The sequence below is a fragment of the Lepidochelys kempii genome, chromosome 7, assembly GCF_965140285.1.
Source record: "Lepidochelys kempii isolate rLepKem1 chromosome 7, rLepKem1.hap1, whole genome shotgun sequence".
Taxonomy (NCBI): domain Eukaryota; kingdom Metazoa; phylum Chordata; order Testudines; family Cheloniidae; genus Lepidochelys; species Lepidochelys kempii.
The window spans coordinates 73,269,219-73,296,950 of record NC_136386.1 but is presented as its reverse complement, the minus strand read 5'-3'; the positions used below and the strand labels follow the sequence as shown (position 1 = coordinate 73,296,950).

The window sequence follows — 27,732 nt, the reverse complement described above, 5'->3', positions numbered from 1 at the left end:
CCATTGGCAGGCAGATTCATGAAAACTGACCCCTTCCCTGAGAACAATTTGAATTTCAACGAATTGCAGTTTTCCAACCAAAAAGAAAAAAAAAAATCATCAAAAAATCCCTCATCAGCTCTAATGAATATACCTGAAGTGCCAGCCCTATTGTGCAAAAAATCTTGATACATCTCTCTGGTGAATTACATGAACAGCAACAGTGAATGAAGTCAATCCTTCTAGCCTTTTATATCCGATAACACCTTAAAGAACAAAAGAGGTGAACACACTTCAGTATTGCCAATTCTCACAATTTTAATCACAAATCTTGCAATTTTGGTAATTCCCAGCTCTTTGAGTCATATTATTACATGAGAACTTAAGGTTTAATTTAAAATGTAATATAAGTCTCTAGCTCTCATGGTTGCAGAGAAATGTTGATAAATACAAAGTAATGCATATTAGAAAACATAATCCCAACTATACATACAAAATGATGGGGTCTAAATTAGCTATTACCACTCTAGAAAGATCTTAGAGTCATCAGGGATAGTTCTCTGAAAATATCTACTCTTTGTGCAGAAGCTAACCAAAAAAGCTAACTGTTAGGAAAGGAAAGAAAAAATAGTGGTACTATATAAATCCATGGTACACCCACACTTTGAATTCTGGTTGCCCCATTTCAAAAAAGATATATTAGAATTGGGAAAAGTACAGAGAAGGGGGTGGAACAGCTTCCATGTGAGGAGAACTGGTAAAGACTGGTTCTGTTCAGTTTAGAAAAAGAGACAACTAAGGGGGGATATGATAGAGGTCTACAAAATCATGAATGGTGTGGAGAAAGTGAATAGGGAAGTGTTATTTATCCCTTTACATAACATTAGACCCAGGGGTCATCCGTTGAAATTAATCTCAGCATATGTGCGATGTGCCCAGCCCTTTGATAGCTTCATCATCAGCCAGGTGAAATTAATAGGCGGCAGGTTTAAAACAGTTAAAAGGAAGTACTTCTTCACACAATGAACATGCTTTGTTTCCAGTTAGCTCCAGATAGAGTTCAAACAAGGTACAAGCACTGTTAATTCTCATCAATGAGGAAAGGCTCCTGATACCCACAAGGTCAGTTCTCCTACCCTCAGCAAGCAGTAATGTTCAGCAGTCGGCAAAAGACAATGTATAGAACACATGCAAAAATTGCTACACTAAATAAATGTTAAATAAATGTCCTACTTGTGTGTGGTTTATTTTCATTTCTGCATTCACTAAACTGTCCCTGGGCTAGATCCAGCCCTGGCTGATGTCAACAGTCAGTCTGTGAAATTCTTGGCCTTCACAACATCCACTGGCAAGAAGTATAACTGGGTTCAAAAAAAGAATGAGAAAAGTTCATGGAGAATAGGATCTTTACTGGCTAACAGCCAAGATGGTCAGGGACGTAACCACGTGCTGTTGGTGTCTAAACATCTAACTACAAGAAGCTGGGACTGGACAACAGGGGATGGATCACTTGATAAATGCCCTGTTCTGGGCATTCCCTCTGAAGCATCTGGCAGAGGCCATACTGGGCTAGATGGATCATTGGTCTGATCCAGTATTGCCATTCTTATGTTCTTAAGCTCGAAAACATGAGTCCTAATGGCTCAAACACCATGAGGCAAATAAAAAGAACAGAACACTTATTATTCTAAGGTTGGTATGCATATGTATGTCTTCGATGGCTCAGAGAATGATCATAAGGTGTTAAGTATATCACTACTGAATCCCTGACCAAATGTTATCATGTACAGATATTCTCTGAACTTAGGGGGATCAGTCTTAGTCCAGGTCCCCGTGGACAGGTGTAAACACCTGCACAAATGAAATGGCATCAAAGACACACATTCAACAAAAAGGAGTGCCTATCTTTTGCTTTATGTGCACTTGACACCCCTTAAAAATACAGGTTTCAGAGTAACAGCCGTGTTAGTCTGTATTCGCAAAAAGAAAAGGAGTACTTGTGGCACCTTAGAGACTAACCAATTTATTTGAGCATGAGCTTTCGTGAGCTACAGCTCACTTCATGTAGCTCACGAAAGCTTATGCTCAAATAAATTGGTTAGTCTCTGAGGTGCCACAAGTCCTCCTTTTCTTCTTAAAAATACAGTTACACAAACAGATTATGCTAGGAGCACCTATTCTCCAAAGAAGTTACATAAATCACCCAGCAGTTAAAATTATATCTGATGATCTCTCACCAGAGTCCTCCCAGTCTCTCCCCGTCCCAGAAAACAAATGCGTGTTGCAGAGTGCCCTGAAGGTCATTAAAGGAGCTCTACTAAACTGGCACGGAAAGATCTAGGCTGACACGATGATGTGGGAGAAGCTTGCACTGTCATACCTAAACTACACCCAGTCTGTGGAAAGAGGGACTTCAGGACTCTCAGTCCGTGACCTTTCCTGCTCACTACCCAAACGGCTCCACCTGGCTTGCTTTGTGTACTATTATTGTACCGTACCGACTTCAGTTATTAAACCCCCAGCCAACTGTATGGCGCCCCGCAGCGAGCAGTCACCAGGAGTCCCGCCAGCCCGTAGGGCTGCGTGTTACCTGCCCGGCATGGTTTTACGGCTTCAGGAACACTCAGCAGCGCTCCAACATGGCTTGTAAAGCCACGCGGATCATTGAAAACTCCCTGACGCTATTTCATCCGTTCCCAGACCCCAGCCAACGCGAGTCCCCCGCGCTGAAGGCGAGGTGCCGCTTCCAGCAGAAGGGGAGCCCAGCAGCGCGCTCTCGCGGTCCCGGGGCGGGGCTACTTTTCAATGGTCGCACGGCGGGGCCGGAGTGTGCGCGCCTTTCCAGTGGAAAAAATACCCCCGGATCTAATTGCATTTTGGATTATTAGGATTAACGTCTCTTTGATTCCTGGGGTCACGCTTCAAGGGCTCACTGGAGAGAAACTAATCCCCACTGACTGAATGCGTTTAATAGACTTTCTTTCTGTTATAAGTGACAAATTATTCACGGTTTAGCTTTGAGCACGAGCTTGGTTTTCAACCCCTTCTCCCCGCCCCGGGAGGGAACCTTTTCTGCCTCTCCACGCGTCCCATTTGCAATATAAACAAACCCACCCGTCCAGGTTTCTGGATACACTTTCACGTGTCTCCGAGAAAGGAGCGGGCGGGCGGGCGGATCTAAACTCTCTGTTTGAAGCGCTCGGGCCTAGGATGAAAGCCCGCTGCACTCCGGAGCCGGTAAGGGCGGGCGGCCACTTTCCCAGCTACCCTTTCTCAGCGCTGCCGCCCTGCCACTGCAGAGCCCGGGTGCAAAGGGAGGCGGCGGCGGAGGAGGGGAGAGGTTTCCAGGGAAATGCAAGGGATTTCCAGCCCGCCGGTGCTGCACGCTGGACAGTGACCGATGGCCGATTTCCCCAGGGCTCCGTGAGCCCGCATCCCGCGGGACTGGCCCTAGTGCGCACCACAGCCTGGGGGGCCCCGCCTGGGCTCCAGAGGAAGAGAGCGCTGGCGGGCTGGGGATACGATCCTTTCGCGGGGCCATGGAGCAGACGGCGCCGGCGGCTGGCAGCCAATGCCCGGGAAAGGAGGCGGATGCTGGCTTTGAACGTGGCCTTTGATCGTCTGCGGAGCGTCATCCCGGCGCTGCGTAACGAAAAGAAACTATCCAAAGCGGAGACTCTGCAGATGGCCAAGATCTACATCTCCATGCTGAGCGAGCTGCTGCAGAGGGGAGAAGGCGCGGGCGGCCCGCGGGAGACGCTGGCCCTGCAGAAGGGGGGAAGCACCCAGCGCCCAGGCACGGTTGCGCCCCCATCCACGGAGAAATGCAGCCCTATGCTTCCGCCAGCCAGGAACTCATCCCGGGCGCTTAATTCACGCCGGAGTGCTGCCAGGGAGCCGAGAGCCACACAGTCCTGACCCCACCTGCAGCGCCAAGGAGAGCAGCCCATGCCCACGGGTCTGGGAAGCGCCGGAGGCCCGGGTTTCAGAGACAGGGGCTAGCTCACCCCACCCGCCCCCGAAAACCGTGGAACTGCCTCCAGGAAACGAAGCTAGGCAGCCTTTCCAGGGCAAAACCCTACCTTGAAATAAGGCAATTAGAGAAAGTAAATAACTGGACGAATAAAACAGTTCAGGGCGACCTACAACATTGGCAAAAAGTGAAAGGCGGCTGCAAAGAAAAGGACTGGGCTGGATGGAGAGAGACTGACAGGAGGTAGCTGTCCACAACCTTGTTAGAGGCTATTTATCGTCTCTGGGGGCTGATTCCAACTGTACTTTTCTATAGAGAAAGGCAGGAGACAAAGCAGGCGACTATGGCAACAGCTCTGAAGGATGGTTTTGCTACACTGAAGAGAAACACTTCAGTACGTCGGCACACTTCGTGCTGTTTTCATGTCCAGTGCTGCTTTTCTGGAGGTATGGTCTAACTTTTTAACTCCTTTAGTAGTAGTAGCCCAGCAGCGTTTCAGTGGCCATGCAGCTGTCTTCCATAGACGCTTTCCAGAGACTTGTCCTTCACCTCTTCCTTTCACTTGAGAATTCCCTAAATAGATGCAGCGATTTGGTACAGCAGGAGAGAGAAAATGTTTTGTTTCCAGTTAGCTCCAGGTAGAGTTCAAACAGGGTGCAAGCACTGTTAATTCTCATCAGTGAGGAAAGGCTCCAGTTCTCCTACCCTCAGCAAGCAGTAATGTTCAGCAGTCAGCAAAAGACAATGCCTAGAACACGTGCAAAAATTGCTACACTCAATAAATGTTACTTCATCCTACTTGTGTGTGGTTTATTTTCATTTCTGCATTCATTGAACTGTCCCTGGGCTAGATCCAGCCCTGGCTGATATCAACTGCCACTTGTGGAATCCAGGTTCCAGGAGCTCTGGCCTCAGGAAAGTCATCTGGGAGAAAACCAGAGGTGGCACACAGTGCCTGTAATTGCCATTGTAGCACAACTGGAGCTGGCCTGTGCAGGAGCCTGTGTCACTGAGGAGGGAAAAGAGGCATGTGCAGATGCAGCACATCCTAGGTAGGCCCCACTAACAGCACTTTTAAAGCAGCCCTACCCCCACCCCGGCACAAAACACTAAAGGATAGCAACACAGCAAATGTAGTCAACCCTTCCCCAGCAGTAAGGCCCCCATGTTGGGCAGGCACAGGAGGGTACAATTTGCATATCCTTCAAGAAGGGTGAATTGACTGAACAAGCACGAAAGCAATGACAACCAGCACAGCTCATGTTCAGAGAGGAAGAGTAAAGCACAGCTGTCCTCGACTTGAAATGGAACTGGTAGGGATCTGGTATGCATTGCCGGTTGTACAGTTATTGTCATATTTACAGTTCAGTTATGTGCTGCCTTTAGTTTAGTGAGGATCTCCCACATTCCTGCATAGCCTGTGACAAACTCCATGTGGCAGAGTGAATGTGCTCATAGGGATAAAGGGAGAAGGACTGTCCCACTTTACCATAGTATCTGACCACCTCACAGTCTTTTAATATATTTAATCCACCACCTTTTGAGGTAGATAAGTATAATCATCCAGTTTTACAGATAGTCCCTGTGTGTAGCCATTGCCTAAGATTCTTACCCAAGGATCACAAAGGACTCAAGGGCAGAGAGGAAAGTTGGGTCTCCCACATCCCAGGCTAACCCTTGCACTATCATTCTTGTGACTAGCTAAGAGGAGCTTTTAATTTGTTACCCTAGTTAAAGGTAAACGTCTCACAACTGAAGGAGGCACTCCTACGACAGTGCATTTTCAAGTGCTTTTGGGGGAAGTGCTTGCACGCTCTTCCTGAAAATATATTAACAATAGTCCACTGTTTCAGAGCTATAATTTAAAATACAGAGGTAGGAGCCAAGGCTGTGAAGACCTTTTTGCAAAAATCTAGACCCAGCCTGTATCAGGAATTAATTTTTAAAATCTTAGCACTTGATACTATGTGGTCCGTCCTAAAGGCAAAATATTTGCTCTTCCCCAGTACTTGTATAAGCTCAAGCTCTGGCACAGCAGGATAAGCCAATCTGTTAGCAGAACCCCCAGTAAATGATCAGGAACAATTTAGACAACTCCCTCAGAAAAAAGAAAACAATCCCATCCCACCCTTCAGTTTTAATAAGTAGCTGTCCCTCATCACGCTCCAGATTAAATTTATGGGCCTAACATCTGAACACTTCCCCCTCTCCCCAAAAAGCCTGCCCTGAACTCAGAGCAGGATCTGAACATCAAGCTGGCTTCTTTCATGTATCATTAGCAGTAATCCCTTCTCCCAGTACAGAGGGGTACTTGAACCACATGCTACATGAGTACCCCAACCACTGGGCTAAATGGAGGTCCACCTCCCTGCTGTTTTGGGCCCCATGTGTGACTTAGGCACCCAAACACTCATCTTTTCTCTGGTTCATCAGGGAATGCTTTGGGGCTTAGGTGGGAGATAGGCTTCTGGGTGCCTACAGTAAAGCAGTAGACAGGTAGAAACGTAGGTGCCTAGGAAACTTTTACTGCAAAAACTTAGGTGTCTACGGGGTTGGGCAGCAGCCAAGTAGGAGTTTTGTGGATCACAAAACTCACCTAAAAGTAGGACAGCAACACTTAAGTACCTTCATGAATCCCACCAACTGTAACTTAGTTAATTTTGTTCATGCAAGAGTTCTCTACTTAATACACAAGAGTACCAAGCCCTTATTATTGCAGTGGCACCGAAAAGGCATGAAGCACTTATCAAACAGGAAGATAGTCCCCGCCCTGAAGAAACTTTCAGACTTAAAGTTACAGCTCTAAAGGCAGTTACTGCAAGAAGATTGGGGAGGCAGGGGGAGGAGACTTTAACACAACATAAGGATGGCTTAATATCTTGCCACCAGATGAATCATAGCTGTTCAAGCTCACTGATTACTTTTTAAAAAACCCCTAAAAGTGGGTAGAAGGCCACTACGAATATGTAGAATGCCTATGAATTTTTTGTTGAAGAAACTTAACACCTATGCAAAAGCTGCATTTCTTTACAAGAATACAAGCGGAGCAAAATTTTCAAACTTCCATTTAAAAACCAAGTAAACTCTGAATAGTGTGACAAAGTTCCTGCTCTACCTTAGTGGGTCTTGCACTTATTGGCGGATTTGCTCGCCTTGGAGCTTCACAGCAGCCCTCAGTTTGGCTATTTTTCTGAATTCACAGTCCAGGTCGACTCCTCCTGTGTCTGACCAGGAGTTGGGAGGATTTGGGGGGGAACACCAGCCCACCCTCTACTCCAGGTTCCAGCCCAGGGCCCTGTGGAATGCAGCTGCGTGACAGCTACAACTCCCTGGGCTACTTCCCCATGGCCTCCCAACACCTTCTTTATCCTCACCATAGGACCTTCCTCCTGGTGCACGGTAATGCTTGTACACCTAAGTCCTCCAACAGTCCGCATTCTCGCTCCCAGTACCTCTTGCTCCCAGCTCCTCACACGCACACCACAAACTGAAGTGAGCTCCTTTTTTAAAACCCAGGTGCCCTGATTAACCTGCCTTAATTGATTCTAGCAGCTTCTTGATTGACTGCAGGTGTTCTAATCCACCTGTCTTAATTATCTCCAGAAGGTTCCTGATTGTTCTGGAACCTTCCCTGTTACCTTACCCAGGGAGAAGGGACCTACTTAGCCTGGGGCTAATATACTATCCTATAGGCATCTAGCCCGATGCTCTCACAATAGCAAAATTGCAAAATAGCCAATTATTTTTGCTTTTAACTTAATTGAACACTTTTAATTTGGGGGAGATAGAGACATGTTCTTGTGGATTGATTTCCTTCCTATTGTGACTCCAGTGACTGTGGATTTATACTAGGGATAAAATTAATCCTGTATGTCACATTTCTGTTTACAGCAAAGCTTATGGATGGATTTCAGAGATGTTGAATTCCTGTAGCTTCCATTCACTGCAAGGGGAACAGCATTAATATGCTCAGCACTAATATGGCTTACTATGAAATGCAGGAATAGTCACAGAATACTTTAATTCTTCACCAAAATTTTGCAACTAACTATTATTTGTGTTACCACCTTAAAAAAAAAGATTACAGTTCAGTTAAAAAACTCTGACAGTATTACTATGACTACTTTAATCCTGACTGTAGACTTGTATGGTGGGCAGGGGGTACAACCATATGGATTCATTTCAAGTTTGCAGTTTGCAGTTTACATATATGCCCCTATTGTATCAACAGATAATAAAAAGTTAATTAATGCTCAACACCCCAGTCCAAGTTATAATGCACCATGCTACATTTAAGCCAGTGGTCCTTGACTGGTCATTTCTCTAGGGATACAGATAGTGTATTGTAATACCATATATAGATGACTGTCTCTCTAAAATCCAGCAGTGTCCTTGTTTTCATGTTCCAGCTTCTGTGCCAGTTTTACAAAAACTGGCACCATGTCTTAGCTTTTGTAAGCAACTGCAAATTGTGCTTAACACACAGGTACCTCCAAATAAGCTAGTGATTGGCAACAGGCTTACTGATTGCATAATTATCTTGAGGGTCCTTTCCTATCAGGGCAGTCTCCTTGTTGGAGCTCACTAACATGAGACTGATTCAGCCCTCATCTGGGAACAGTCAAGTCCCCTGCCTGACTCAGGTCAATGACAACAATTGTGAACCACTACATACAAGTAGCTACTGATCCAGACAAATGATGCAAGCACTTCTGCTCACCTATGTGCCAGGGCACATATGGCAACCAAAAGGTTAATTAAAGAGCAGTACTGATGGGATTCAAAGAAAATTGTGTGTGGTAGAATTGAACCAGAATTTCATAGGTCAGAATGTTAAAGCAATGAATCAGGATGGGACGTTAAAAGTTCAAGAAGCAGAATACAGTAGACCTGGTGAATGTAAGCAAGCTTCGAGGAATACTATACTAGGAAATTGTTAGTCCTATACTGTAGATCAGGACAGCAAAACAGTGCCCCATGATATATTTATGTGGCCCATATAGTACAAGTAAATATTGCAGAATTTAAGTTTTCATCTTTAAAAAGGTTTAGCCCTCATGGTTGTGAAAATAGCCTTCCAAAAATGAGCTAATCGTAAACTAATGCAGCATTGTCCAAGTCAGCAGGCAGCTTCAAACAATGCCTGAGAGTAGCAAACTCCCCCAGCTCCATTAACTTCCATCATGAGAATGTTCAAGTCTAATGGTGATTTGACAAGTCAGCATTAACTATTTCCTTAATGACCATTTTAGCAGATGGGATGAGGAAGAGGGCTGGAGCGAATCCCACAACAGGGAAATGGAGAGGAAAATTGGGTATTGCTGAAGGGAAGAAAATGAAGGAACACCCAAAGGCACAGAAGGCATGGACACCGAAAAGTGGATGGAGAAGGAAGAAACAGAGTAGAAATAGTGATGGCCCTAAAATGAGCCAGTTTTCCCTACAGTGCTATTGAATGTGACAATACAATACTAAACAAATACAATTTAAGTTGAGATATACTTGATCTTCGTGAAAACATTCTATGGAGGTCTTTCTGTGGCTCGAGAATAGTAGATATTTCTAAAATTTATACCCTGCCCAACAGACCATAATTAAAAATAGGATTTAGCCGCCTCCATAGGATGAGTTTGACACCTCTGGCCTAAGAGTGTAGAAATAAATTAGGATATTCTTCTAAAGGAATGAAGACATACCCACATTAAATTGCATTCTACTAAAAGGTGTAGGTGTAAAAGGCGAATGCAACATGATAGTCACATTTACCTACGATTCAGTCATATTTAAAGAGCATAAGAACAGCCATACTGTGTCAGACCAATGGTCCCTCTAGCCCAGAATCCTGTCTTTCAACAGTGGCCAATGCCAGGTGCTTCAGAGGGAATGAACAGAACAAGCAATCAAGTGACTCATGCCCTGTCGTCCACTCCCAGCTTCTGGCAAACAGAGCTACAGGACTCAGATTATGGTGTTACATCCCTGCCTATCCTGACTAATAGCCAGTGATGGACTGTTCTCCAGGAATTTATCTAGTTCTTTTTTTGAACTCTATTATAGTTTTCTACCTCTTTGTTAAACTAAACCTACAGTGAATGGGAAGATGGAAAGATTCTGTAGCATTTTGTTTTGCCTACAGCTAAGGACATGAGCTTGCAAACAGTCACCCATTGTGTCTCTTACTCATGTGAGAAGTCCCAGGGTATGTCTACACTATGGAATAAGGTCAAATTTATAGAAGTCGGTTTTTTAGAAATCGATTTTATATATTCGAGTGTGTGTGTCCCCACAGAAAATGCTCTAAGTGCATTAAGTGCATTAACTTGGCAGAGCGCTTCCACAGTACCGAGGCAAGCGTCGACTTTCGGAGCGTTGCACTGTGGGTAGCTATCCCACAGTTCCCGCAGTCTCCGCTGCCCATTGGAATTCTGGGTTGAGATCCCAATGCCTGATGGGGCTAAAACATTGTCGCGGGTGGTTCTGGGTACATATCGTCAGGCCCCCGTTCCCTCCCTCCCTTCCTCCGTGAAAGCAAGGGCAGACAATCATTTTGCGCCTTTTTTCCTGAGTTACCTGTGCAGACGCCATACCACGGCAAGCATGGAGCCCGCTCAGGTAACCGTCACCCTATGTCTCCTGGGTGCTGGCAGACGCGGTACGGCTTTGCTGCACAGTAGCAGCAACCCATTGCCTTCTGGCAGCAGACGGTGCAATACGACTGGTAGTCGTCCTCGTCGTGTCCGAGGTGCTCCTGGCCACGTCGGCTGGGAGCGCCTAGGCAGACATGGGCGCAGAGACTAAATTTGGAGTGACTTGACCAGGTCATTCTCTTTAGTCCTGCAGTCAGTCCTATTGAACCGTCTTATGGTGAGCGGGCAGGCGATACGGACTGCTAGCAGTCGTACTGTACCATCTGCTGCCAGGCAGGCAAGAGATGAGGATTGCTAGTAGTCGTATTGTACCATCTTCTGCCAGGCAGGCAAGAGATGAGGATGGCTAGCAGTCGTACTGTACCATCTTCTGCCGAGCAGCCATGAGATGTGGATGGCATGCAGTCCTTCTGCACAGTCTGCTGCCAGCCAAAGATGTAAAAGATAGATGGAGTGGATCAAAACAAGAAATACACCAGATTTGTTTTGTACTCATTTGCTTCCCCCCCTCCCCTGTCTAGGGGACTCATTCCTCTAGGTCACACTGCAGTCACTCACAGAGAAGGTGCAGCGAGGTAAATCTAGCCATGTAAGAGGCCAGGCTAACCTCCTTGTTCCAATAAGAACGATAACTTAGGTGCACCATTTCTTATTGGAACCCTCCGTGAAGTCCTGCCTGAAATACTCCTTGATGTACAGCCACCCCCTTTGTTGATTTTAGCTCCCTGAAGCCAACCCTGTAAGCCGTGTCGTCAGTCGCCCCTCCCTCCGTCAGAGCAACGGCAGACAATCGTTCCGCGCCTTTTTTCTGTGCGGACGCCATACCAAGGCAAGCATGGAGGCCGCTCAGCTCACTTTGGCAATTAGGAGCACATTAAACACCACACGCATTATCCAGCAGTATATGCAGCACCAGAACCTGGCAAAGCGATACCGGGCGAGGACGCGACGTCAGCGCGGTCACGTGAGTGATCAGGACATTGACACAGATTTCTCTGAAAGCATGGGCCCTGCCAATGCATGCATCATGGTGCTAATGGGGCAGGTTCATGCTGTGGAACGCCGATTCTGGGCTCGGGAAACAAGCAGAGACTGGTGGGACCGCATAGCGTTGCGGGTCTGGGACGATTCCCAGTGGCTGCGAAACTTTCGCATGCGTAAGGGCACTTTCATGGAACTTTGTGACTTGCTTTCCCCTGCCCTGAGGCGCATGAATACCAAGATGAGAGCAGCCCTCACAGTTGAGAAGTGAGTGGCGATAGCCCTTTGGAAGCTTGCAACGCCAGACAGCTACCGGTCAGTTGGGAATCAATTTGGAGTGGGCAAATCTACTGTGGGGGCTGCTGTGATGCAAGTAGCCCACGCAATCAAAGATCTGCTGATATCAAGGGTAGTGACCCTGGGAAATGTGCAGGTCATAGTGGATGGCTTTGCTGCAATGGGATTCCCTAACTGTGGTGGGGCTATAGACGGAACCCATATCCCTATCTTGGCACCGGAGCACCAAGCCGCCGAGTACATAAACCGCAAGGGGTACTTTTCGATAGTGCTGCAAGCTCTGGTGGATCACAAGGGACGTTTCACCAACATCAACGTGGGATGGCCGGGAAAGGTGCATGATGCTCGCATCTTCAGGAACTCTGGTCTGTTTCAAAAGCTGCAGGAAGGGACTTTATTCCCAGACCAGAAAATAACTGTTGGGGATGTTGAAATGCCTATATGTATCCTTGGGGACCCAGCCTACCCCTTAATGCCATGGCTCATGAAGCCGTACACAGGCAGCCTGGACAGTAGTCAGGAGCTGTTCAACTACAGGCTGAGCAAGTGCAGAATGGTGGTAGAATGTGCATTTGGACGTTTAAAGGCGCGCTGGCGCAGTTTACTGACTCACTTAGACCTCAGCGAAACCAATATTCCCACTGTTATTACTGCTTGCTGTGTGCTCCACAATATCTGTGAGAGTAAGGGGGAGACGTTTATGGCGGGCTGGGAGGTTGAGGCAAATCGCCTAGCTGCTGGTTACGCGCAGCCAGACACCAGGGCGGTTAGAAGAGCGCAGGAGGGCGCGGTACGCATCAGAGAAGCTTTGAAAACCAGTTTCATGACTGGCCAGGCTACGGTGTGAAAGTTCTCTTTGTTTCTCCTTGATGAAACCCCCTGCCCCTTGGTTCACTCTACTTCCCTGTAAGCTAACCACCCACCCCTCCTCCCTTCAATCACCGCTTGCAGAGGCAATAAAGTCATTGTTGCTTCACATTCATGCATTCTTTATTCATTCATCACACAAATAGGGGGATGACTACCAAGGTAGCCCAGGAGGGGTGGTGGAGGAGGGAAGGAAAATGCCACACAGCACTTTAAGCACAGCACTTTAAAAGTTTACAAGTTTAAAACTTATTGAATGACAGCCTTCTTTTTTTTAGGCAATCCTCTGTGGTGGAGTGGCTGGTTGGCCGGAGGCCCCCCCACCGCGTTCTTGGGCATCTGGGTGTGGAGGCTATGGAACTTGGGGAGGAGGGCGGTTGGTTACAGAGGGGCAGCAGTGGCAGTCTGTGCTCCAGCTGCTTTTGCTGCAGCTCAACCATACACTGGAGCATACTGGTTTGGTCCTGCAGCAGCCTCAGCATTGAATCCTGCCTCCTCTCATCACGCTGCCGCCACATTTGAGCTTCAGCCCTGTCTTCAGCCCGCCACCTCTCCTCCCGGTCATTTTGTGCTTTCCTGTACTCTGACATTATTTGCCTCCACGCATTCGTCTGTGCTCTGTCAGTGTGGGAGGACAGCATGAGCTCAGAGAACATTTCATCGCGAGTGCGTTTTTTTTTCTTTCTAAGCTTCACTAGCCTCTGGGAAGGAGAAGATCCTGTGATCATTGAAACACATGCAGCTGGTGGAGAAAAAAAAAGGGACAGCGGTATTTAAAAAGACACATTTTATAAAACAGTGGCTACACTCTTTCAGGGTAAACCTTGCTGTTAACATTACATACATAGCACATGTGCTTTCGTTACAAGGTCGCATTTTGCCTCCTCCCACCGCGTGACTACCCCCTCAACCTTCCCCCCTCCCTGTGGCTAACAGCGGGGAACATTTCTGTTTAGCCACAGGCAAACAGCCCAGCAGGAATGGGCTCCTCTGAGTGTCCCCTGAAGAAAAGCACTCTATTTCAACCAGGTGACCATGAATTATATCTCACTCTCCTGAGGATAACACAGAGAGATAAAGAACGGATGTTTGAATGCCAGCAAACATACACTGCAATGCTTTGTTCTACAATGATTCCCGAGTACGTGTTACTGGCCTGGAGTGGTAAAGTGTCCTACCATGAAGGACGCAATAAGGCTGCCCTCCCCAGAAACCTTTTGCAAAGGCTTTAGGACTACATCTAGGAGAACCGCAAATGCCAGGGCAAAGTAATCCTTTCACATGCTTGCTTTTAAACCATGTATAGTATTTTAAAAGGTACACTCACCAGAGGTCCCTTCTCCGCCTGCTGGGTCCAGGAGGCAGCCTTGGGTGGGTTCGGGGGGTACTGGCTCCAGGTCTAGGGTGAAAAACAGTTCCTGGCTGTCGGGAAAACCGGTTTCTCTGCTTGCTTGCTGTGAGCTATCTTCTTCGTCCCCAAAACCTGCTTCCGTATTGCCTCCATCTCCATTGAAGGAGTCAAACAACACGGCTGGGGTAGTGGAGGGGTAGTGGTGGCTGAACCCCCTAACATGGCATGCAGCTCATCATAGAAGCGGCATGTTTGGGGCTCTGACCCAGAGCAGCTGTTCGCCTCTCTGGTTTTCTGGTAGGCTTGCCTCAGCTCCTTCAGTTTCACGCGGCACTGCTTCGGGTCCCTGTTATGGCCTCTGCCCTTCATGCCCTGGGAGATTTTGACAAAGGTTTTGGCATTTCGAAAACTGGAATGGAGTTCTGATAGCACGGATTCCGCTCCCCAAACAGCGATCAGATCCCGTACCTCCCGTTCGGTCCATGCTGGAGCTCTTTTGCGATTCTGGGACTCCATCATGGTCACCTGTGCGGATGAGCTCTGCATGGTCACCTGCAGCTTGCCACGCTGGCCAAACAGGAAATGAGATTCAAAAGTTCGCAGTTCTTTTCCTGTCTACCTGGCCAGTGCATCTGAGTTGAGAGTGCTGTCCAGAGCGGTAATAGAGCACTCTGGGATAGCTCCCGGAAGCCAATACCATCGAATTGTGTCCACAGTACCCCAAATTCGAGCCAGCAATGTCGATTTAAGCGCTGATCCACTTGTCAGGGGTGGAGTAAGGAAATCGATTTTAAGAGCCCTTTAAGTTGAAATAAAGGGCTTCATTGTGTGGATGGGTGCAGGTTTACATCGATTTAACGCTGCTAAATTCGACCTAAGGTCCTAGTGTAGACCAGGGCCCACTGTAGTTAATCATAAGTTTCACTAGTGGCATAGGTAAGGATTACTTTGTAGGATGAGACTCCAATTTAAGTTCAGCTGTAGAAACTCATCGGCCTCTTCAGCATATAGGAATTCTAGTTCAAATTTTATATTAGCAGCAAACCTTTCATGTTAAAAACAACTTTGCCAGGTTTTTAATGTATTTATAGCAAAGATGTTCATAGAAGACCCTAAGATTTTTGAATTGTTTATTAAGACAGTTTTGCCTAAAGGTTTGTGGGTTCGTTTGTTTTTTCCATCAGAATATAACTTCACAATAGCATTTTTATCTGGACAGATGTATAATGGTGTTTTCAATTTGGATCAGATATTTTCAGCCTCAAAAACAACCCTGTCTGAAACCCAGAGGATGAAATAATATGGAAACTTGGGAGCTGAGTCCACTAAAACTACATCAGATTTTACATAACAGGTTATACAATAGCCTTACTAAACTATTTAATAAGTTATAGCTCAGTGTGCTCATGGCAAAATGTTTAGGAACTCAGATGCACAAGCTGAGTAAAGTTACAGCACAAATCACTTCCTACAATAAGTTTGTCCTTCTGATTTCCATTTGAATTCCATTCACTCAGCTACAACTATGAAGTAAATGGCATGTTGGAAAACAAATGGCACAAACTGGTTACTTTACCAGTTGTTTTTGTCTCAAACGAAACCTTTGGTCTGGAAGAGCCAAACACACCTGACAACATGCCAGTGGCATCACATCCACAAAAGATAGCCAACTACCTCAGCAGTCAGACTATTCTCAGGGGAAATGAGGTAGGTGTTCATGGGCCCATAGCTGAGCCAGAAGTCATCAATTCTGCAAAGCAGCAAGTCAACCCCTTCCCCACACTCCCATTCCCACTCCCCAAATGCCCTGTACCTTGATTTCCATTGAATACCTTTATTACATTGATAACAGCATTCAAATAGCTAAAAATGATCAAATATGCATTATTTCTCAGGCTTGTTTACTTAATCCCTAAATCACATTCCCTTGCTGGCCATGGTAAGCAGATTTCTTACCAACTATAGGGCTGGAATGCTAAAAGGAATCAAATGGCAGGTAAACCCATTGTTTGTCAGCAGGATTACAGCATAATGCTTTCATGCTTGTTGCCCATCATGCAAGGCAGTCTGCTAATAATTATATTTTTTCAATATCAGCTGAAAAGTCATGATCAGTTAATTAAGGTATTTGCAAAATCTAATTTTTCAAAAACTTACCACATCTTGTTAAGTTTCACAGTTTAATTAATTTCCATGGGTCATGTTAAAACAGCAAAAAGCAATCAGTATGCCAAGAAAATTAAACTTGTTACTGAAAGGGCTGGAGCTCAGAGGTTTGATCCTGCAACAGAGAGAGGATGTTTCTTTTTAAGGTGATATCCCATACTGAAGTTTTATTGCAGTAAGTGATATTTGATCCAGCCTTAACTATTTTACTCCAAGGTATTGTTCCATTAGTGCTTCCTTTCATCCACCTGGTTAGCCTTGGTTCTCAGATGTACAGACACTTACATTGTCACCTATCTCAAAAAGGGCAGACTGCTGCATTTACCAAGGTACACATGCTGGGAACATATGAACATGGTGTGGAAAGGAATCTTGAGACCCTGTGGAGTCAATCACCTAACATCTATTAATCCTTCCTGTTAAGTGCCTACTAGGTTAGTTTTGCTACCATGTTTGTGCTAGTTCCATTTGATAATTTATCAACTTCATGCTCACTTAATATGTCAAACCATGGTTTCTAAACCTAGGGATCACGACACTCCCTTCTTATGGCTTGTGGAAGGGGTGCCCCAAAACTTTTCTTGTTGTAATTGAGAAATGCTGTGTTCAACAATAGAAACAATACTGGACCTAATACCAGGCTCCCTGTGAAGACTCCATTAATCCTTCCATTGAGGAAAGCAGCCATTCACCACATAACAATACTGTTTCCAATCACGTATGCAGTTTTTAAAATTTGCTACAAGACTTCACCATACCATTAATGGTTTTGTTTGATGCATCTTATACATTTTAGTCTGGAAGTTCAATTGCCATGTCTGGGGTCAAAGCTGCTGTTCTAGATTTCTTCTATTCGGTAGGTAGCTCCATGATTTGTGGTTATTAGTGTCCATGCACCTTGTGCACAACGTTAGGAGGTGAAGGTTTGACACTGGATCTGAGCCAGGACTCACTTCAATATCCTTATGAACGGACAACCATACTTACCATTTATCACTCTTGGAACCTCTTCCTTTATTTAGGGAGAAAACCCTAGTATGGGCTAATGTATATTGTTTAGCACCAAACATGTGCTTGGTGCTGTAAAGTAACTACAAAGACAAGGACCTCCTGTCCTAAAAAGCTGTCTAAAATAATTCCATGGATGTGGTTCTCTCCATGCCATTCCAGGCAAACACACTAGTTTTGGTCAGGAGAAGGAGAGAAAGTGTCAGAAGAGCATTCTCACCTCTTCACAGGTACAGGAGAACACCTTAATCTTCCCCCTCAGGATAGCACAGGCAGAGTCACTTAACACAAAAGGAGCAGGGGATGGAGGAAGTCCTCACAATTAAACCAAGACTCAAGAAAAGGAGGTACATGACTGCTGAGACCATGTGGCTAAGATGAGATGGGTGATCCCTGTGTAAAAAATGCCACCAGAGTTTCCCATGGAGGAGAGGAGGAGCAGGAGGATTTGGAAATTGGCCTGCTATTAAGAGGGTTTGGCTAGTAAATTGCAAAGGGATGAGTATTTGAGTCCAGCAGAGAAACAACTCAGATGAGGGAAAATGGGAGAGGTTGCTGATGAACTGGATATGAAAAAAATGTTTTTTCCTCAGTTGGAGGAGTTATGAGCCTCAACACACCTGTACAGTCCAGAATGAGAATGCCCTAATCAGAACTTCACTACTATTCCAACTGTTCTTACCACAGATGTTAAGCATATGGCAAAAACTAAAACCTTTGACAGTGTTGTGATCACTGTCCAGTTTCTGATTCCATGTGGTTTAGGCTGCTGGCAGCATACAAAATAAACCCATTAGATGAGCTTGGAAATATATATCCACTGCTGTTTTTACATTTAAGCTTTTGATATATCAAGTTTTCACAGAGTGTTCCAGTTTACTTTTTCAGGATATAAATCAAATGTTGCAAAGCTGTCAACCTCAATCTTGAAACAATCTTATTCTCCTATAAGATCCTCACAACTGTTCTATTAATTTGAAAAACTCCTCAAGGTTATTTCAGAGATCTACTGCTCCCATTACACGTCTAAATATAAAGCAACCAGAATGGAAATATTTCTCCTACTGAATCTGCTCAGAATTTCTAGAGTCACATTTATGAGTACATAATGATATGACTGCCTTTTACAGTACTGCCTATGAATGATTTATGACTCCAGCACTTGGAACTCTTATTAACCACTCTTTACAGCACAAAGAGAAAATTCCATTATAATGATGCTAGTTAATAGAATAGAGTGGTAATGAGAGGACACCACCATTTTCACATTCTCTCAAGCTTTTGACTTTTACTGCACTTTGCACCTGTTTGACAGAAAAGATTTAGCTGCATCATTTAACAGAAGAGGTGTTGGAGAAAATCCACCCGGAACAGATTAGAATACCATCATCATTCAGACTAAAACACAGCAAAATTTATTTTAATTTCCTTACTTCCCACTGAAGAGAGAAGAGGAAGTCAGTTAACATCCATGGAGTTATAGTGAGGACTGCCCCATTTTCCCCATGCTTTAATGAGTTTTCATTGTTCTGGCTACAATTCCCTCAGCTGTCCTGTTCCCCAATCAGCTGCAGAGTTGCTGTTGAGTTGCCTGGGGAACTCCATAACTCCTGTCAAGATGCCAATGTGGGATGTGTCCAGAGTACTTCAGTCCCTGCTGGTTTGGGTAATGATTGGCTAGGACCTTCAACTGAATGCTGGTATCTCACATGCAAATGCACAATGGAGCACTAACATCAGGCCTCATCATCAACTTCCTTTTTTTACTGTTCACCTGATACAGCCCTTCTTCTTTTGCAATTTCTCATGGAGAAAGTATGCTTTATTACATGTTAAAAGACAACATGTGTATTGAAAGTAGCAATTTTATTTGAGTTAAAATTATTTACAAAAACCCAAAGACATACTTCATGAAACTGGTACAAACTATTTTTTCCTGCCGTTGGCTTTTGCTCCAAAGATCACAGCTGAGAAATACTGTATAAAATAAAAATAGGATTGGATTCAGAAAAGTACTCTACCATTCTAATTTCCAATTGAGAGTATTTACACAAATATTTACAATGGAAAAAAGTTACTTTAAAATTTTAATTTGCAAGTTGGCCTCAAGTACCCTTTAATGCAGTTATTTGAGGGTTTAACACACAAAAAATGCACTGCAGTTCACAGGGTTATTTCTCCCCGCACCCTCAAAAAAAAAAAATCATCAGTGCTTGACAATTAGTTATCTAAAAAAACTGTTAAACACTGAAGTAAATCAATTCCAATTCAAACAATTACCAGTGTAACAGAGAAACATAGTTCCCCCACTTTTTTTTTCGCATTACATCTATATTTTATTATCTCTTGCCATCTGTCCACAGAAACTTAACTGTTTAATCATTTTGAATTCTAACTACAAATGAAAACCCATTAATTTAAAATCATAAGACTAAATGGGCAAAACATATCCAATAAATTCATCCTGCCAGAAATAATTTACATATTTCATTTTACTAAGTTTCTCTTTCTATACTGAGATTTTTATCCAAAGGGAAAACACTTCAAAATCCCTTCTAAGTTACACTGGTACACTAAAATTTTAGAAGGTGATGAGAGAAAATGCAAAAAAGTTATGACCAACATAGGATTTTTGCCTCTAATCAGTTACTTCCTTACAGAATTCCCAACAATCTGCATTATCAAAAATAGGAAGACATAGAAGGCAGCCACTGTATGTAAAAAATTTTTTACAGCTGGCACTGATACAAAAGCACGGGTTTGTAACTTTATACATGAAAATAACACAAGATCTAAAAGCAGGTTAGATTTCCTGTTATTTCCTCCATCATTATACATAGAGCTAATATTTTTATGGCTTCAAGTTTTACAAATTCAGTGGAGTAACATGATGTAATTACCCATACAGGTATTTAGAAAATGTTGATGATGCAGAACTCCTAAGAGTCTGCAAATATTCAAGACCAGCATAATAAAAATAATTACCAATTTTGTTGGTCTGAATAATGAGTGCAAGAAAAAAACACCTATATTTAAAAAAAAACCTAAATGTATTTTCTGGGATTTTTTTGTTCCACTAAAGTCTTCAAACACAATGCTTTGTGAACTAGACCTCAACCTGAACAAAATCTTAACTATATCAGCATTTTAAGGCTTTGTATTGTATGCATTTAACTTTGCCATACTACAGAAGAATGAAATAGAAAGATTATGTCAGCTGGAAACATTAATCCCCATTGGTGTTTTAGCTTCTTTACTGAATTGACCCTAAAACATCCAATTTCTTTGTATTGAGTATTATAAAATATATCTTAAATGCTCCCTTGTAACAAATCAAAACAGCATTTCAAAGTTTTTGCTTAGTATGAAGTGTAAACTACCCTGGGATTGAACATTATTTCACTATGTCCTTTAACAGGGCACAACTCTTTACAGTTACTGCATTTTTTGATAATACACCCTTAAACTGCTTGATGTGTTTATGTTTTTGTATGTCTTTTAGAACTATGAAGCGTTATGGTTTATCAGCTTACAGTATATGGGCCATGACAGTTTTAGAACTGAGAAGTAGTTCAACCACCTAATTTCAATCAAAACAGTATAAAAATATAAACAATCCAATCCTTGCCTCTTTGGATTCCAACAATTTTAAATATAGACAGTAGTTAAAATCACCAAAGTATTTAAAAATTTATATTTTATGATTTTGGAATAATCGCGTAACAAAAAAGCAAGAGCAAATTAAACTCAAATAGGAGCGATACTGCTGTCCAGAACTTCTTTATTAGAACATTTGTTTGATACCTCAGTAGCTAAGCTGCCTTGCACCTGGCTGGCATGAAACAGTGGCTCAACAGTAAACAGCAGTTGCACTATCAGCAGCAAGTTTTTCCCCTTTAAACTTGTCATGAACGAAGCAGGAAAAAAAAGGGAGGGTAAACCCTGCCAAAAATATTTAAATACTGCACTGCATCGATTCTATATTTATTTTCTTCAGAACCTTTCCCCCTCATTTTTGATAGTTGCAGATTGATGTAGTAACTGTCTTTTAGAAAATGCTGAATGCATGGTTAAGAGACCAGGTAGCCTTAAAAATCTGAACACGAATGACACAGATGAATGGTCTTGGTGTATCTTCAAGGACTTCTTTCATGATTCCTTCCTTTGTCTAAGGGTAGCTCCAGCATTAGAGTGCCTGCAGCGGAAGTTAAGTATCTAGCAGTGTTCCAAGTATTCAATCACCCTAGAGATAGATTTCTGGCCTGTTGTTCCAACAGCACACTGAAAACAAGCAATAGAAAAACAAGAACAACAAAAAAAGCATTTATGACATTATAAAAATCTCAAAAAGCTCTTCTCAATTTAGAACGCACATATTAGTAATACAAAATGTACTTTATTTAGGCTGTGGTTCTGAAATATTTTCCGTTGACTGGTCATATTCAAAGGGGAACAAGGAAGTGTTTTCCTTTCCATGTACTAGCACAATAAAGGGTTGGCAAATGGACATTCTATACTAAAAATGAAGATATCACCTTCCCCGCCCAGCGACAGAGCTGAGTAGCAGAAATGCTGGAAAGCTTTCATCAATATTAATATCACTAGTGTATGAGATAGGAAATGAAAGAGCAGTTTAAAGTATGAAAAGTAACTACATCTGGCAATCTTAAAAATATGCAATACTTACAGTAAGATTCATGAAACTGAGAAATTTTTTGAGCATTTCAGTCATTATTGAGAAGTCTCCTTCAGGTAAGTATTCCCTCACAGTAGTCACATTGATCTGAGGAAGTCAAACATCTCTTAAGTTTCGAAACATTTTTCAAGCATTGCAATTAACATTAGAGGTCTGTATGTATGGTGTAATAGTATCTCTCTCCCCCCGCCCCCCATGTTTTCCTGAGCTGCTTATTGCTGTAGTTTCTACACTTCAAGTCTCTCACTACACATAAGATTTCCCCACAATCCCCACTGGCAATGGAGTCCCAAGGATGACTTCTCATGACTCATAGATATTAAAGTCAGACGGGACCATTATGGATCATCTAGTCTGACCTCCTGCACAATGCAGGCCATGGAATCTCACCCACCCACTCCTGCAATAAACCTCTCACCTATGTCTGAGCTATTGAAGTCCTCAAGTCATGTCCTCAAGTTTAAAGATTTCAAGGTGCAGAGAATCCTCCAGGAAGTGACCAACCCCTCTAGCCAACAGAAGTTGCTACAGGTTTTTATACATAACATTTTAAATCAAGTCAGACTGCCAAGGATTCTTGAAGGCTAAACAGACAGACAAAAGTATCCTACTGACAGGGTGAGACCTGTCCTTTCCAGTGGAATAATATTTCTATTCCTTAAGGGCTGAGAAATACTGACCTTGCACTTGTCACTGTTCCAGAACTGATAATTATATAATAAATCAGCAAGAAGCTGCAGAACAGTGCTCTTCAGACCATATCTAAACTCATTGTATATCTTGACAAGTCTGATACCTCGTCAAAAAAAATCACCCACTTTTCTTTCTGAACACAACTGAACATATGCAGTACTAAATTTTTATTTATATTTAGAACTCTGAATTCCTAAATTTTAAATTTCAGCTCTGAAGAATGTTTCCCAATCTGATAGAGGTGATCATCTTCAAAGAATGCGGGCATGTACAAATTTGGCATTCTAAAAATCACTGACAAAAATGAAATTCCTTGGATTATGATGGAATAATATGAAAAACTTAACTCATATTGAAACTATTGAAACACAGCGAGTTTATAATTATAAACATTTTCGCCAATTTCCTTCTTTTCCAGAATAAATTCAGCTATGAGACTAATCACAAGAAAAACCAGCCTGCAATACTGTCAATTATTATTGCATTAAAAATATATAGTAAGTGAAGACCAGTTTAGAATGGAATACTTCTGCAAACCTTGCACTGAGCTATATATGCGTCAACATGACCCTCCCAATATAGTAAACTTACACAAAATTCTAACTCAACAAAAACACTTCATGACTGCAAGTGGCTACTTCAATGAACATTTACAACCATTTTAGAATGAGTCATTGACTCATTTCCTTACTGGACTCTCCTGGCAGAGACAGCCCAGAAGCAATGCTGTGTACGAGGCCACGATGCAGTCTTCCATGTGCTTCCCAGCATGTTGAAGGGCTGCAGAAATAAGAAAAATTGCTTACATAGTATATATGATTTACGAAGTAGTTTGTTTTCTTATTAGAAATATCTCTAAATTGTTCAGTGTCACTTCAAAGCATTACATTATTGTAGAACAAAAGTAAATTCCTTCCACAGCTAAGGTATCTCAAAGGACTTTACAAAACTAAGTTATATGCAAAGTATAACATACAGTAACTTCTCGCTTAACGTTGTAGTTATGTTCCTGAAAAACGTGACTTTAAGCGAAGCGATGTTAAGCAAATCCAATTTTCCCATAAGAATAAATATAAATGGGGGGGGGGGGGGTTAGGTTCCAGGGAAACTTTTTTCATGGGCCAAAAAACATTTTTATACACACACACACACACCTAAGTTTTAAACAAAAAATTTAATACTGTACACAGCAATGATGATTGTGAAGCTTGGTTGAGGTGGTGAAGTTAGATGGTGGGGTATTTCCCAGGGAATGCCTTACTGCTAAATGATGAACTAGCACTTGGCTGAGCCCTCAAGGGTTAACACATTGTTGTTAATGTAGCCTCACACTCTAAAAGGCAGCACAAATGGAGGGAGGGGCGATAGCATGACACACACCCTGTATGTGTGTGTGTGTGTGTGTAGGTGGGGGAGAGAGAGAGATGGGCATTGCCCCTTTAAGTACGCTGACACCACATTCTAAGTACATTGCCTTTAAAAGGATCAGGAAGTTGAGACAGCAGCTGTGGCCAGCTCTCTCCATCCTGAGCCCTGTTGTGTCTCCCCCCGCTCTATATGGAGAAGGGGTAATCAGGGGCCAGGAGTAGGGGGGAGGGGACACCCTGACATTAGTTCCCCTCTTCCCCCCTCCCCTGCACAGGGAGCAGGAGGCTCTGGGGAGCAGTTCCAAGGCAGAGGGCAGGAGCAGCACATGGCATTTGGGGGAGAGAGAGCTGAACTGCCAACAATTGGTAACCTGCTGGGCAGCTGCTAAACAGGGAACTTAGGAGAGCAGGGAGCTGATGGTGGGCTGCTGGTCCACCCTGGTTCCAAGCCCCCACCAGCTAAGCTGCAGCAGGCTGCTTTTCCTACAAGCAGTGGACAAAGCAGGCGGCTGCCAAACAAAGTTATTAGGGAGCATTGCACAACTGTAAACGAGCATGTCCCCTAATTGATCAGCCACGTTAACATTAACCAGGACCACTTTAAGTGAGGAGTTACTGTACTTAAACATGGCAGCCATTACATAGGCGCAATCTCATGGGATATTGGAACTAATTACCAAGAGGGAATATTGGCTCAAACATCAGGGTTATTCACTATGCACTCTAAATAGCTTTATTATAAAAACTTAGTACTACTACAAGTAAGGTGCACACACAATACAAAATAACACAATATCAATATAGGAATACATGTGAATCTGGAAGGATATACCATCCTCCCTCCAACTCATCTAAATGTCAGTTATCCTTCATGTATTTTCTTTAATATTACTAATATAGTATCTTCCAGCTAGTGACCAGAGAAGACTTTTCGGTACACCTTGGACCAAGCACTAGAAGACAAACTATAAATGGGGAGAAGGGAGGAAGAGGACAGACGAAGGTCAGGTGGTGAGAAAAGAATTCAGGCAGAGAGTGGAGTTGAAAAGCGAGAAAGGAAATCTATTTGGAGGGGAAGGAATGTGCTGGAGGGGGACAGGCAAATGAAAGGAGATGGTGCATCTGAAGATCTTCATTCTCCAGAGATGGAGCAGGTACATGGCCACCTGGCCCTGCAGATACCAGAGCTCCTGGGAGTCATTCCCCAAGGGTGGAGGGCACCAAGCCTTGAAACATTTCCATATACAAATTTTAGCTGCATCTGGAAGTGGATGGAGATTGGAAGGGTGGGGAGAGATAAAGACTGTCTGGTGTGTGACCCAGGGAAAAAAAGTGAGCAGGGATGAGGAAAGATTCTGAGGGACATACAGAAATATTGTGGGAATAGAAAGGAATCGAGGAAAAGGGAAATGGGGAGATGCAAGACAGTGGAAGAGAAATAAACATGGGACTTAAGGAAGAGGCAAAGAGATTAGCAGAAAAACTAAACCAAATGAGAAAACCAAAAAGGAGAGAGAATAGGGGAAACGAGAAGGAAAAGAGAGACTATTAAGTAAAGGGAAAAGACAGACAGACCAATTTCAAGTTTAACAGTAAGCTCAGGCAAGTGTACAAATGGCCACCAGAACGTTATGTAGGAAACTTTACTGTATTAATGTGTCAATGAAACAAAGTCTTTAGAAAAGAATCTGAATTGAGGTCAGGATCCAACAAAGTGAAAAGGGTATTATTGCTTCCTTCACTCCTCATATTCCACAGCAACTGAAATGCTTTTGTTCAAAACTTTTCAGAAGTTTCACATGTGGACAGACACCAAGCTGAGGACACTTCAGCCCAAGGGGTTATACGTCACTGGAAAGTGGAGATTAGAATGGAAGCACTTACGCAATTTTCACTACAGAGGCAGCTATACTGCAATCACACAGCTACTCCCCTCCCTTCATCTGACCAAAGCCAACTGATATACCTTTATTAAGGTCAAGTTCTTCATCATCCTCTTCCTTCTTATCTTTCTCTTCAGTATTATCTGCCTTTTCTGTGGAGACCCACTGAATCTCTCCACTTGTCTCTTGCCATTCTCCACTCTTATCATGCTGTGCTGTAGGAGCTTCTTTGATCAACTCATCTGTCTGGCTCTCTGCCAGCTGTGCTGCTCGTTCACGCTCAAGGAACAGCTGGTAGGAAAATTTGAGGAGCCATTCAGTTATAGGCCAAACTCAAAACAATACACTAATATTTTGAAATGTAATTTCCCCTTCCTATGCATACACCTTCCCATAGTTTTATTCTTCAGTATTAGTCTTATTAATGACACTGGAGGAAAGGATTAGAATTCAAAACTATCTTGACAGAAGTAGTCAGACAGAAGTCGTCTAAATTAGAAGTAGTCTAAATTAAACAGAATGAAATTCAGTAAGGACAAATGCAAAGTACTACACTTAGGAAAGAATACTCAATTGCACACACACACACACACACACACACACACTCACTCACACACACAACGGGAAATGACTGCCTAGCAAGGAGAACTGCAGAAAAGGATCTGTGTGGGATACTGGATCAAACTAAATATGGGTCAACAATCCAATACTGTTGCAAAAAAGCAAACATCATTCTGGGATTTCAATAGGAGTGTTGTAAGCAAGACAGGAGAGAAGTAACTCTCCCACTCCACTTAGCACTGAAAGCGTTCAAGTGCATAAAAGGCTGTTACAAAGAAAAGGATGACAAACTGTTCTTAACTATGAGGACAGGACAAGAAGCAATAGGCTTAAATTGCAGCAAGAGAGATTTAAGTTCGACATTAGGAAAAACTTCCTAACTGCAAGAGTAGTTAAGCACTGGAACAAAATCACTGGAGGTTTTTAAGAACACGTTAGACAAAGATATCAAGGATGATCTAGAGAATAGTTAGTCCTGCCTCAGTGCAGGGGCCTGCACTAAATGACCTATTGAGATCCCATTAAGTCCCACATTTCTATGATCATTATCCTCTTTTTAAAAGGATTATACACATACATGACAAATAAGGGTGGAATGCCCCATGGTAAAGATCAAAGGCAACCTGATTCACCGCTTTGAAGAATAAAAACACAAGTTAACATAATTGTTTGAGTCAGAAACTTTCTCCTGAATAACAAATACAAAATTTTCTTTGACACTCTGGAATACCCAAACAGCACTTTTCATTTGTAAAACGTTCAGGATGATATTACTCTTATAGGAATCTCTGCATTTAACTTATTTTCCTGTTCTCCTCCACCCTTCCTTTTATGTCCTACAAATTCATAGTCTTTTTCCTGTAAGCTCTATTTTTTGTGTCCTCCTAATTCCTGTTTTAGTTTATTTTTATGCCAGTTTTTTGCCCTTCCCCTAAGTTGCTCCAGCTCTCCAAAATGATCCACTCCATGCATGAGTAGGGCAACAAAGTTCAAACAACAAGTTCTGTACTGGCGCTGCTGGATAAGCGGTAAGCTCCCTGTTTGTACTTCAGTTCCGAGTTTAACTTCTAGAACACCTTTTTGAGCAGCCCTTTGCAAACAGATGTATATTTAAGCATTGTTCTTTTCTATTACTCTGTGTAGTACTTTGATAACTGATGTCTTTTGTATCTGTAGTATACCCACACATATGAGACACTACATGTTTCTGAATAAAACAAAATTGTGACTTCAGTTTCACAACTGGGATAAAATATCAGCCTA

At 43.2% G+C, this 27,732-nt stretch overlaps 2 protein-coding genes across 6 annotated transcripts in view; one reads left to right on the top strand and one right to left on the bottom strand.

Annotated features, from left to right (window-relative positions):
* The first annotated feature begins 3,134 nt into the window (after positions 1-3,134).
* Positions 3,135-4,743, top strand: LOC140915330 (uncharacterized). Its single transcript, XM_073354917.2, has one exon. It carries the CDS (start codon positions 3,190-3,192, stop codon positions 3,895-3,897), a length of 708 nt encoding a protein of 235 aa, XP_073211018.2. The 5' UTR covers positions 3,135-3,189; the 3' UTR covers positions 3,898-4,743.
* A 13,918-nt stretch (positions 4,744-18,661) lies between these two features.
* The window catches only part of WAPL (WAPL cohesin release factor), a 127,004-nt gene continuing 117,933 nt past the window's right edge, over positions 18,662-27,732 (bottom strand). For 3 of the 5 annotated variants that reach the window (XM_073353327.2, XM_073353330.2, XM_073353328.2), the window contains 4 exons: positions 25,992-26,199; positions 23,350-23,438; positions 21,957-22,052; positions 18,662-21,550 (listed from right to left, as the gene is read on the bottom strand). In XM_073353327.2, coding sequence (XP_073209428.1) covers positions 21,485-21,550; positions 21,957-22,052; positions 23,350-23,438; positions 25,992-26,199 — 459 coding nt within the window. In that variant the 3' untranslated portion in view covers positions 18,662-21,484. Of the gene's footprint in view, positions 21,551-21,956; positions 22,053-23,349; positions 23,439-25,991; positions 26,200-27,732 lie in introns of those variants that run through there. The other 2 variants (XM_073353329.2, XM_073353332.2) reach the window with 2 other exon arrangements.

What these genes read in the sequence shown, in the direction of transcription:
- LOC140915330 (XM_073354917.2), top strand. Translation starts at nt 3,190, where the DNA reads ATGAAAGCCCGCTGCACTCCGGAGCCGGTAAGGGCGGGCGGCCACTTT.